The 12,841-nt window shown below is 51.4% G+C and overlaps 1 protein-coding gene across 1 annotated transcript; it reads right to left on the bottom strand.

Annotated features, from left to right (window-relative positions):
- Positions 1-4,089: 4,089 nt before the first annotated feature.
- LOC120851166 (E3 ubiquitin-protein ligase MARCHF3-like) lies at positions 4,090-11,139 on the bottom strand (the record flags this gene model as incomplete). The annotated part of the gene is made up of 4 exons (XM_040223762.1): positions 10,875-11,139; positions 7,968-8,077; positions 6,050-6,273; positions 4,090-4,105 (listed from the first exon to the last, which is right to left on the bottom strand). Coding segments are annotated over exons 1-4 (615 nt in total), but the record flags the coding sequence as incomplete, so codon positions are not given.
- Positions 11,140-12,841: the final 1,702 nt, after the last annotated feature.

The raw sequence follows: 12,841 nt of genomic DNA, 5'->3' as shown, positions 1-12,841 counted from the left end.
AAACCAATTTTGCTCCCAGGTGGGCCGCCGGAAGCGGCGTTGGTAGCCACAGCACATGGTCGTTGTTGGAACTTTCGCGCATAATGCAGAAGAGGATCATGCCCTCTTTAGGTGTCACACGCTCCCATACCATCTTTAGTGTTTGTGTGTATGGCGCGTGCTTTGGACGGTTTCACAACTGACGACCACGCGCATGCTAGGCTGTGAAGATTACACGCTGGGGCGTGGGTTTGTAAACAATGGAAAAGTGTATGAAATTTAGCATGCACAGTGCACAAACTCTATTTTCAGTACACAAATATTGCGACTACTATATCGGACAGAGGTACGCGCTACAGTTTGCAACAAATTCTTGTGCCGACATGAGCAGTCTGAGGCATTCCAACTACTTGTCATGACAGCCACTTTCAGTTCACAAAAGTTGGTTTATTATATGTTCTCCAAGTCTTTGGCATTAAAAATGAGGTTGATTCCTTTGTGACACTGCCGTGCCGGGCTGTGGCCGGCGGTGAAACTGCACAGCCCACCAGCGACGGCAAGCAACCAACTGAGCGTCCAGAGCTAGGAACCAAAAGGCACCTTTATCACACGAGGCAATGGCTTTTTACACAAGACGTGGGCACAGTGTTTGCAACCCGATTACCGAAAGTGTCCAAACTTGGCACTAGCACCGCCCGCAAAATCCCCCCTTTAGAATGTTCAAGGAGAGTATCGGACACCTTGGCTGTGAAAAAAAACAAAGTTTTACAGATTGAGTCTCTTGGGAGCGACCACTTGTCTTCCAGAATGGGTTGAGTAGTGTCGGCCCGTACCATCACCACGAACACGTGGTGGTGATGCTGGACGAGGCACATCACGATGACGCGAGTAGACAGGTCCACCTGAGGCCGAACCGTCGACGGAAGCTAGGGGTGACGCCGGCCTCGGAGAGACACAACAGCACCTGCCGAAGGCGTTGGTCATGTTCCTTTTTCGTTCTGCCGAAGACTAGGATGTCGTCGACCATGTTGACCAATCCGTCTAGGACTTCCAAGATCCACGCCACCTGTCGCTGGAAAAACTCAGGGGCCGACGTGATGCCAAATGGGAGTCGGCAAAAGCAATAACGCCCATACGGCGTAATGAACATCGTAAGCTCTTGAGAGTCCTTGGAAAGCTTGACCTGATGGAAGCTTGAGGTAACTTTGAGCTTCGAGAAGACTGCCGCATCGCCCAGAAGTCCCAGGACTTGATCGACGGTGGGGAGCACATGACGTTCTCTCGGGACAACTTGATTTAATTTTGTAAAGTCGATACAGACACGGTAACCTCCCGACGACTTTGGAACCATGAACAGTCCAGCGTCCCGAGGTGTGGGGTTGGTGACACGCCGAATGGCTCCGTCTTGCTCCAGTTTGGCCAGTTCTGTTTGCACCACCTCGCGCAGGGGTATCGGTATGCGGCATGGAACACTAAGTGAAAACGGAACCGCATCCGGGCGTAGCCGAATCTTGTACTCCTCCTTGAGCGTGCCGAGACCTCTGAAAAGTCCCTGCGGTGCCGGCACTTTCATGTCGTCCAAGAACTTTACCACACCCAGAGCCTGGATGGCTGGGAACCCGAGCAGGGGCATAGAGAGGGACTTGATCACGTACAGACGCTGATGACCGGTCTTGCCTCGCCACAGGAGGGTAGCCATGAAGTACCCAATGACTTTTAGCGACTGGTCTCCTGGTGCTGTCAGCAGGTCGTCGACCTTGTCCAGATGATGAGGTAAGTTCGGGAAGGCTTCCGAAACAGCAGACGCCTCCGCGCCGGAATCTACCTTGAATATCGCCGTGTAGTTGTCGACATTGACCTCAACGTACTTGGCCTTGGCCTTCTCAGTCTCGAGGATTGCGTGGAGCGGTAAGGAACGCCACCTTGCTCTGCTTTCGTTTCCGAGCGCAACAGACGTCCGCGAAGTGGCCCTTCTTCTTGCAATAATTGCACAGAGACTGCCGAGCAGGACAGTCTGAGCGTGTGTGGGGGGCCCGACTGCAGTAGCTGCAGGAACCTGGGTCGTTATCGCCAAGTGAAGACACTGCTGATGCGTCGTCTGACCGTTTTGTTGTCTTGCGTTGGTGCGTCGGACCATGACAAGACTTGGTGGCGTCAACGTTGACGGTGACCTGGACACTCTCGACTCCCGCGAGCAGTTTTTTTCTTTTTCGGCGTCTTCGATCTGCCTCACCTGCGTCCACGCGTCCTTGAGGCTGAGCTTGGCTTTCCAGCAGAGCTGGCCGGACAGGCGTTCGTCGCAAAGACCAACAACGAACCGGTCGCGAACCAGGCGTTCTTCGACTTTGGGGGACGGGTAGTTGCACCACTTGACAAGCTTGCAGAGCTCGGCGTAGTAACTGTCGACGCTCTCTCCCGGCTGCTGAACCCGCTCGTGGAACCTCGAGGACTCTTACACCTCGTTGACGGGGTACAGGAAGTGTTCCGAGAAGCGCTTGACCACCGTGTTGTAGTTGTTCAGGGAGGCGGCGTTCAAGCCGAACATGTCGAGAAGGACCCGAGCCTCGGGGCCCATGCAGTAGAGAAGTGTCCGCACCTGAATGTCCGGTGGTGCTTGGCGAAGTACGGAGGCATAAGCGTACTCCTCGAGTTGCGTAAACCGGGTAGGCCAAGAACCGGTGTTGTCGAAGTCGAAACCAGCAGGCTGACGTACGGAGCCGCCCACCCACGCGGGCAGTGTTTGCAACCCGATTACCAAAAGTGTCCAAACTTGGCACTAGAACCGCCCACAACAGACACTACAATTTTATGATCAACACTCAGTCTTTCCGATATTTAAAAAAAAAGTCTGTCAGGCGTGGCACCATAACGTTCACCCAGAGTGCCTCATCAAAGGGCACCCGTGTGACCCAGCAGTCTTTCGCCCAGTCAACAACAAGGTCACACCACTCCAGTCCTGTGAGCGCAAGTTGTCCTGTCACCTGGTAGTAGTGCTTGTGCTTTTTGTCGACACTCTTGTCCGCATGGATAAACTCCACAAACCCTCTGCTCATCACCTCCTCGAAGGTCGTCAGGTTCGCATCTATCGCCCGTGACACGGTCTTCACTTCGACTAGTCCGTACTCCTGTATATCTTCGTCCCAGACCAGCCCGTCTGGTGATGCCCCCAGCATGGGAAGGCCAGGGTTGATGCAAAGGCCAACACTGAAGACTTGGACCTTTTGCTTGGCCTTGTAGCGCTTCAGAGCAGCCGCCTCATTCTGAAGTCCCGCCCTCATGTGACGTGTCGTGCCATGTCCGCCCGAGAAAATCGTCCTGAGAAACTTTTCGTTCACGGGTGCTTGTCGTTTGACGATGTCTCCGAACTGTGATGCCGTGATCCTTTTCTCACGTTCCGTGTGCCACAGCATACTTCTGCTTTGGCCACGTGTCTGTTCCTCCAGGTGCTGAGCTTGTGTAAGAGTCAGGGTGCATGGATCGCTTGGTGGCATCTGGTGATTCCAGCACTCTTTTATGGGCAAGCTGATCCGTGCTGCAGAGGCCCCATCATCCGTGTTCGAGTGCTCCTGAACCTTCCTTGGCAAGGGTGTGAAGGCAGCTTCTTCCATCACGTCCGCAAACATTGGGAATATTCCCTTCTCAATGAAATCTGTATGCAGCCTCTTGACGGTTGCCTGCGCCACGTCCACATGCACTTCCGTGGTTTTTCTCGCACTCTTCGCCTTGTTGCTAGAGTCGTGCTTGACGAATTCTAGTTCGTTGAACGACACCGTACTTGCACCTCTCTTTGAAGATGGGCCCCACTGCCTTGCTCCCTCAGTGCAGGCCAGAGCATCCGGGATGTAGGACCTTCCCTCCCTTATCAGGTCTAGCATGTGCCAAAGCAGTGCTGCCACATGCTTGCACACACCGCCTTGTCCAGCCTTGCAGGAACAGGAAGCCTTGCTGACCTGCCCATCTTGGCAGAGCACAGCATGCACTGCGTATCGCTTCGTAAGGGTCATGGAAGCCTCCACGTTAGCCTTGACAATTGTCTCTGATGCACTTGTGGTGTGGAGGAAGATGTTCTGCACTTTGTGGGCCTTGAACATTTTGTAGCCAGAACTTGTGTGCTTCTGTGCTCCAGCTGCTTGGCCATGCCCTTGGATGTGGCTTTCCGAGAATGCGGAAGGAAAGTCCTTCAGCTGCTTGGTCCAAGGTCCTGCTGGAAGTGGTAGCTCTTGCGGCTCTGGTACATCCCGTGTCGCCATAGCCTTCCCTGAAAAAAAGGCAGCTCAGTCAGCGTTTTAAAAGGAGGACGGAAATTTGACCAACACAGTTTTTTAATGGGTTTGGTGTTGTTTTGACAGAATTAACCTAAACTTGCGAAGTAAGAGTTCATCTAGGGTAACAACCCCTCAAAAAAAGCCTGCTGTAAACTTTGTGCTAAAAAAAGAGCGTTTGCTATTAGGCAAACATGCCAGCTTTTGTAATCTACAACTTCTTGTGCACTTTCGAACATTACACAGTCGAAGGAGCATTCTGAAAGCAAGCCACGCACTGGCATTGGGGACAAGCATCTCCAGTGTCACTGAGCTGCTTGTTGCTGCTGCCCTGTCAGTGTCCATGATATAGTGCAGCTCTGAATACGAAGAACGCGTTTTGACCATAATCCGTTTCGTGCCAGCAGCATAAAGCTGCTGGCACGACCGTGAAGTGTTGTACAGGAGTGGCAAAGACACTCCAGCTTTCAATGCGTCAGTGTTCGTCCAAAAGAAGCAGTTCGCAGAGCCACTAAAAAGTGTCTAGCATTTCATATGCACGCGCTTGCGTGAAAACGGGATGATCAATAAAGATATGCACTCGCGGGACGCTGTGTTAGCGCGGTTCGCAGGGGCAATCTTGCCTCACCACAGTGAGCGCGCTAGCTGAACTGTAATTTCGATAAACAATGGAATCTCCCCCATACTATGCATAAAACGCAGTCAGAACCCCTTCTCCCGCCGCGACGAAGAACCGAACGCGAAGGATGTGATGCTGCGCGGACGGTTGTTGACGAGCGCTGCCGAGGCACGCCGACCGCTGGTACAGCTTCGCAAGCGTCCGAAGGGCAAAAAGATCGCAACGACAAAGCACCGTCCCGAATGTTGAGCACGCAAGCAGTACTCGATATCCCACGCTCACATTTCACAGGGCGAGCGCATCACGAAGCGAAGGCATGTCGGCCTTCGCTTCGTGATGACTACTTTATTTCTCTGCTTACAGCGGTGACATTTGTAGTGATGTTCGAAACTGCTCTCTCGCGACCGCACACGAGTTAAATGAACGGCCTAGGAGCGGGATAGAGCGTAACGGCAACAGTCAGTACTCACCCCGGGAGCGGCGAACGAAGCGGCGTGGTGTCCGTCGACGGCCGCGTCGAAAACGATGGAATATGCACAAAAACACGTAATATACAGAAGAAATACAAAGCGCTGAACGAAATAGATACACTTATGAACAAGAAAAATACACTGGAGTAGATAAAAAAGAGGATTATTAAGTATAAACAACGAAGATGAAAAGTATGTCTAGGGCGAGGTGATGCGATTCCAACGGAGAGCAGCCAGACGACGGGGGCCGACAGAACACCGATCCCAAGATTCCTCGCGCGCGCGCCGGGGCGCTTGGGAGAGACTGCAAATGGTCTATTCGGTGTTACAGGGAGTTGTAAACGGCTTTCATTTATTATTTTGTTTAAAAGTTTACCCCCTTTCCCCCCCCCCCCCCCCCTTTCTTTTTCCTCCCCCACTGCTCCGTTTTTCCTTTCCGTCCCGCCCACTCAGTCTCCACTTCGCGACGATTACTGAACCGAATGCATTCCGATTTCTAACAGTACTGGTTTCCCTATATTTAATTAACCAGTTGAAATAGCCAATGTGCACATATTTCAAAATATCATGGTGATTTTGTTCAGTGTCAAAAAAAAAAATGGAATGCCCTTTTGGTGCATTCCTTTGACGCTGGAACTGAAACCACCCCGAAGGATCAGTTAAATCGCCGACGTTGTCTGACACTCCGTCGGGCTGTCCACCCTTCTCCGGCCGCTCACATGAAGCTGAGGAAGGGGAAGTAGTGCCAGAGCACGTTCTGGACGGCGAGCAGCACGACGAGCAGGACGGCCGACCTGTCTCCCAGCCGCGAGGACAGGCGTAGCGCGTAGAGCCAGGCCAGCGAGAAGATTAATGCGATGCTAGCCGAGAAGGTGGCGCCCAGGGCCAGGTAGCCGAGCACCTTGCGGCGCGCCTTCGGGTCGCCCAGCAGCCACCAAATCGGCTGTAAACGACACGAATAATAAACAACAACAACAAAAAAAAAGCTCAGAGTGTGAGGGCCCGATAGCCTACCCCCGAAAGGTCGAGGGCCGACGTATGGTGGGTGCGGGACGAAACCATATTTTATTTTGGGCCAGAATCAAAAACAACCATGGTGTTTTACTTAGCAAAGTATCTGACTCTCCCAGCGACGCACCAAAATATCTTAGAAAAGGGACCTTGTGCTGTCTGCTTTTTGTAAACTCGCCTTTATTTGTGGCAGTGTTATTTTTAGTTTGGATTTGCCTATTTTTATTTATTTAATCATTTATTTATTTACAAATGTTGCTAACTCAGCTTTGGATGTTGTGGCAGAAGGGTTTACTGCACAAGAAGTTACGCAAAAGTATAACGTAATGTAGTACAAACACTTTAGTAACATAGAAATGCAACAATAAAAAAATGCAAACGCATAGTCAGCTTCTTACGGACAGCCTTGTAATGTTTTTAAGAACAACGCAACCGAAGACGAATCAACATGGACTTCAGAAAGACCGTTTGACTCTTCTATGTTTGTGGAAAAGCAGAAAATTTAAAAGCGAGATACGACTGCTTTGTGTTCGCACTTGATGTTATTACAAGATTACAACCTCAACGTGATGGCATTTTTTAATGGAACAGAGAAAGCACATGCACTATTGTTGCCCCGTCGCACAATTCGCTTGTCTCAACAGGCATGAAAAAAAAAAAAAAGATATTTCTTTACACGACAGTTTTTTCTGGCAATTTTTATAGCAACATTATTTGAGTTCTGTTTTAAAGCTATATTTTGACGGCTGCAAGTCCGAGCTCATAGTTTTATATTTCGCAGTTGCTTGTGTTGAGCGTGAGTTCGTCCAGCCGAGATGTGTCATTAGGAAAAGAACTTGCGGTCCTTTAAAAAATTTAGCGCGATAAGCCTCGCAGCGAAAATGTTGTTTCGGCCATCTACACGAGAAAAGGAGAAAAGTAAATATTTAGACTAAGAAATACTCAGTAAAAAAAAAAAAAAAAAAATAGAATATTGCAAAATGTGTAAACACCTTTTATGAGCAGAGCTTCTTTTTTATTGAAATGAATCGACGATCATGAATCCACGGTCATGCAACTATTTTTTATGGCCGATGTAACGCCGCGGGCATGCATGAGCGGGGGCTCGCAGCCGCAGGAGACCTTGGGGCCCTGTTCGGGCCAGGGGCCGTGTGTTTGAGACCTCTTCACTACACCGTCGGTAAAGCGTACTAGAGTCGGAGCAGTGTTTCTGTCGTTCATTTGTAGCCTGTTTGCACCATATGCGGAGCGCAAGTGCGGGAGAGGAGGAGAAGAGGCGCGGTGGGGAGAGGGGCTGATCGCGGGTGCAGCGAAACTCCGTACTGGAATGACGAAAATAAACCCTGGAGGAGGGGAACAAGAGGGACAAAGGACAAACACAAATCTCCAAACACAGCCAGGTAACTGGTGAGCGACCGAAAAAATCCGCCTGGACCGGGTATCGAACCCGGGACCTCTCCATTACCGGTGGAGCGGTCTACCAACTAAGCTAACCAGGGATTAGACGTCAGAGGAAACGGGTTTTATCAGCTGCCACCAGTCTAACACCAACAAAGGTGAAGCTTGCAGTTTAAGGTTTTAATTATGATGCAATTAAATGCAAAGGTACAAGCGAAGCTGCCTCACCTTCGACTGTCGGCACACGGTGAACTGGAACTGACAGATCTGGCACTTGCCGTCGGCAGTGCGCGGAATCCAGCGCTCCAAGCAGTCTCGGTGAACACTGCCGATGGTTCCTGCAAGCAAGCAAAAAGACGATTGCAGGTTGTTTCCATGTCCTATCTGGATCTATGGATGCATGGATGCAAAACGACTTGACAACTTTGAATGGGCAAAGGAACTAATTCTAGCCGGGGGTAAAGACGGAACCGGAGCGCAGCAAATCGTAAACGCCGGCATCGGTGGCCTGAGAGATCGAACGAGACAGAGAGTGAAATAAGACAAAAGAAAGCAGACGAGGCACGTTCGTTCTGCCAAGACGCGTTCAAGTGGCACTTGCTTGCTAATAACATTTTATAACATGCATAACGCGTGTGTTTTCTCGCAAAACAAAATTAGAATATTTAGGTACCGACCTTGAAAATTATATTTGTTTTGTTTCTTTGAGTTAACTAAAGACGGCAGTCGGGCCCTCCAAGACTACCAATGATTAAAGCGTTAGTATATATTGCCCTGGTGCATGCAGCCAGCCTTCTTTGGTTTGGACTGGACTAGTTTCGCGAGGCTGCGGCGCAGTTCCTGCACTGATCATTCGCTCTGTTCGGTCGCTTGTTACGCCCACTTTCCCTCTTACAAAGGAGGAAAAGAGTCTCCTCGCACGCCTCCAACGGGTGCGTTTAGTAGCTTCTCCGGAAGTCAAGGAGCTATAACGCTCCTTCTACACTCCTTTCAGTAGACGGCGAAAAGCGACTTGCACGTCAAGGGCGATTCACACAGTTGCGTTGAGTTCGACCGAGGGCCAGGGTTGCTACGACACCTGCGTCGGCTCCGACAAAACGGGGTAAAGACCGGTTTTGTTGGACTCGATACAGCTGTTGCCATAGCAACCCTCACCCTCGGTCGGACTCAAGGCAATTGTGTAAATCACCCTTTATAGGGTGCCTCCATGTCCTTCTGTTTAGGGCACGGTGTAAGATAATACTCTTCAGGTGAGGAGAGCGCGCTCCTCGCGACGTGCCGATCAAATACTTTCAGGGGTAATACATTCCACTCCTCTCAAATACAATAGCCACGGCGCGGACAGGTTTTCTGGGCTTGGCGAGAGCCATCTATCGCCTGGGAGGTCTCGGCTATCGGGCGGTAAATGATGGTGATGATGATGGTTGTTCTACGTACAAAATTCATTTTTGCAGAAATGCTCGAAACATGTGCCGCCCGCCACTTCTAGGAAGAACATGGCGTCTAAAATCTAGATCAGTGCTGCGCCTAAAGGCCGGTTCAAGCACTGGCGTTTGAGTGCGTCGAGAAGCGAAAGCGAGTGACCGGCACATCTGTGCTTCGCATCAAGCGTGGAATGCAATTCAAGCATCTTGGCACGCGATATAAGCAGCCCGAATGTCCTGGTTTGTCGCAGTCGCAACGCAGTCAAACGCAGTCAAACGCAACTGTCTGAACTAGGCTTAACACTTCGGTGCGCTGTGCCGCCATGATCCTCCCAAGGGTTGCACGTTGCACGCACCTCGTGCATCGACGCACCTTGCGCTACTTTCGAAACATGAAGGGGCTTTAGGTGGAATCGGAGACGAGACCGCCGCAACCGCCGCGAATATCCAGGTGCACATGCGCGTGAACTGACACGGACCTCCCCTCCGTCAGGGCTGGATTCGGCGCTGTAGGCGTTCTGTCTAATGCAAATGAGCGGAGTGGAATGTATTCCCCTTAGTAAAGTATTTGTGCCGATAAAGTTCGCTTTTCACTCTCTCTCTTTCTCTCTCTCACTATGGTTTCAAGCGGCGCCGGCAGATGACTCGTCAACCCGTGGGCACAGTGTAAGACGCAGGAGGCAGGCAGCAGTGCACAAGACGGTTCGTGCCGCCTCATGCCCCATACGCGCAGAGCTCCAGCGAGGTTGTCGCACGTGCAGAAAGACCACGGTGTACGGGGGTGTCATGGCAACGAGATAATTTGTTTCGCTCTCACACAGTTTCGCCGTTTGGCCCCCGGCGATACTGTCAGCCGCGGGCACGGTGGCCGCGGAATAACGCAGCCTATCGGATGCCCGTCGAACGAACACTCTCTGATTCCTCGCGCCGCGCGTTCAGCCCCGCCGTGTCCTCACCTAAAGAGTGTATCTTGCACCAAAGACTTTCTTACACCGTGGTTTAGGGTGATGCCACCCCTTGTAGTACCCGATGCCGACAGCAGGCGCTCACGGGGAAAATACAAAGAAATTGCGAAAAAGAGATTGTCGCCATATATCACAGTCAGCGCCAAAAACGCGTGCACAGACACGCTCGTTCACGCGCTTCTGAACAAAAAAGAAAAAGTGTGGGACAAAATGGCCAGATGTCTCCACCCTAAGCAAAGCGCACATGAAGGCACCCTAGCCCTTTACCCCGCAATAAAGGAGTCGCGCTCTCGTACAACGAGTCCCGAGACGGTGCGCTAGGAGTGAAAAGGGCGCGGTATGGTGTATTTCGTATAAGTGTCAAAGTTCCGCTGCTGAAAGAAAAAAACAATGGCGTTACAAGCTGCGTCGGCTGCGGCGTGGGCCTGCGGTTTGCTCACTTTTGTTAATGAAAAGTGTTCAAGACAAGACGAATAACACGTTCAAACTTCGTTTCAGCTCAGGTTTTTTTTTGTAAAATGTCTTGGAGCATCTTTCGTATGTTTTGGATATGCGAATAAACCAGGTAAACGTTCATTTGACGCCGTGTTTTGATTGGCCTTGCACGGAAACTTGGCGATTTTAAGTAGTGCGTACATTTGACCTGTGCTCTGAGCATGCCCAGTGAACAGCGCACTCAAATATGGTGTCCAGTGAATACACACCAAGGGAGGAAAGGCCTGCGCCTGTCCTCACTTCTGTCTCACCTTTGCAGTCACACGGCTCGAGTAGGGGCTCCTTGTCGTCGCCCAGCAGACAGATCCTGCAGAGGGGCGCCCCGTCACTGCTCAGGCTGACCGACTCCTCCTCCGGCGAAGACACTTGTACCACCGCGCTGTCTAGCGTCGCGCAGTCTCGGGCCTCGGAGTCCCTCTCTCCCGGGGGACCGTTCAAGACCTCCGGGAGGACGTCCGCTGCGCGGCGGTCCTCGACGTCGCTGCCGCTTCCGGCGGTTTCGGCAGTCACAGTCATGGTTCTTTCTGTAGCTGTGCTGCGGTGGTTTTCTTTTTTTCGATGGTTCGGTCTGGCTTCGACGAGTGTCACTGAGCTGTGCGCGAGCGTTCGAGCGGTTATCTCTTGCTCTGGAACGCGTACCGAACCAATAGCACATAGAAGACAAGGCCTGCGCATGACGTTTTCTTAGTAGATCCTCGACCCGCCCCAAGCGGCGAACACCTCGAAGCTTGACGAGAGTAGGGAACACGTCACAACTACACTGCATTCTCTAGCGGCAATAGCTGCGTGCGCGACAGCTGAGCGCGAGCTGATAGCGAGCCATGCGACACCACCAAGATTGCCCGTCTTAGCAGTCTATTAATGTGAGCTCGTGCGACACCATCGAGATAGCCGGTCTTAACAGCCTATTAATGTGAGCTCGTTCTGAGCATGACCACTGAGAGGAGAAGAAGAAGGCTCATCGAACTTTAGGTTCACAGCTAACAAGCTCACCGCCGGATCCCGATTTCGGGACCCGACGATCCGTTAGAAACCCTGGACCCGACCCCCCATCTATCCCCTGAAGTCAACAGTAACGAAGAGGACCTTCAGGCCCTCCCAGCCACTACACAGGACTCTCAAGCCGCGGGGAAGATTCGACCCGCAAAAAGAAACATGGCGCTCGCAAGCCCATATTCAAGAACGGAGGAGGAAGCTTCCGCCTCAAAGAAGGTAGGACTTGTTATTTCCGACGAGGACTGGGCAGAGTTCCAGGCATTCAGAGAAAGAAAAGAAGAATACGCTCGCATAGAGCTGAACAAAAAGAACTACACCGGTTATGAAGCGCACGAAAAAGACATTGCAATGTTCTTGCAGAACAAAAACGCGTTCTACAACTACATGAACCAAATCTCCAGCGACAACACCGAGTCACAAAATTTGACTCCTGGCACCAAAGCTTCGAGTTAGGGCACACAAAATCTCGCCGGTGGCGATGGTATTGCGGCCCCCATGGAACAAGACAACCGAGATGGCACGTGGCAGCAATACACGAGACGTCGCCGACGCAACCGGTCCAATAAATCCACGTCACAGACACCTACGCACATGGTCGTCCTTAAGCCCGTGTGTCGCGAAGACGTTTACAACATTGCGAGCAAGAACATCCGCGACGCTATTACCAAGACCGGCGTAAGCGACAAGGAATGCTCAGTTCACACGAATGAACGTTCAAACACCATCGCTATCACCACGAAGAACCGTGAAGCCATTGACAAGCTAATGACAAAAGGCAAAATCGACCTCAAAGGAAAAGCGCTTGAAATGAAGCCATACGTGGCAACCTCAAGCTCGCAAATCAAGGGAGTCATTTATCTGCGAGGATGCGACAACGACGAGACTCCTGATTCGCTAACAAAAAAACTGGAGTGCAAAACCCACCAGATCTCCTCGGCCAGAATCATCGGCCAGTCAGGAAGAACGGTCCTCATTACCTTTGAAGGCCGGTCCCTACCAAACTACGTCCGATACGCCTGCGAGGCCTTTAGGGTAACCTCATACAGACCTAGGCCCTTGGTGTGCTATAACTGTCACCTCCTTGGACACAAAGCCGACGTCTGTCCTATAAATATCAAGCGCTGCAGCAGTTGCGGACACGAACACGACGCGTCCGAGAACTGTAAGCTGCAACCCAAATGTGTCAACTATGGAGGGACACACGTTGCCACGAGCAATGATT

Source organism: Ixodes scapularis, unplaced genomic scaffold (assembly GCF_016920785.2).
Source record: "Ixodes scapularis isolate PalLabHiFi unplaced genomic scaffold, ASM1692078v2 PGA_scaffold0__279_contigs__length_252992795, whole genome shotgun sequence".
Classification (NCBI taxonomy): Eukaryota; Metazoa; Arthropoda; class Arachnida; order Ixodida; family Ixodidae; genus Ixodes; species Ixodes scapularis.
The sequence above is the reverse complement of the archived record's forward strand: the minus strand, read 5'-3'. Positions and strand labels throughout refer to the sequence as shown.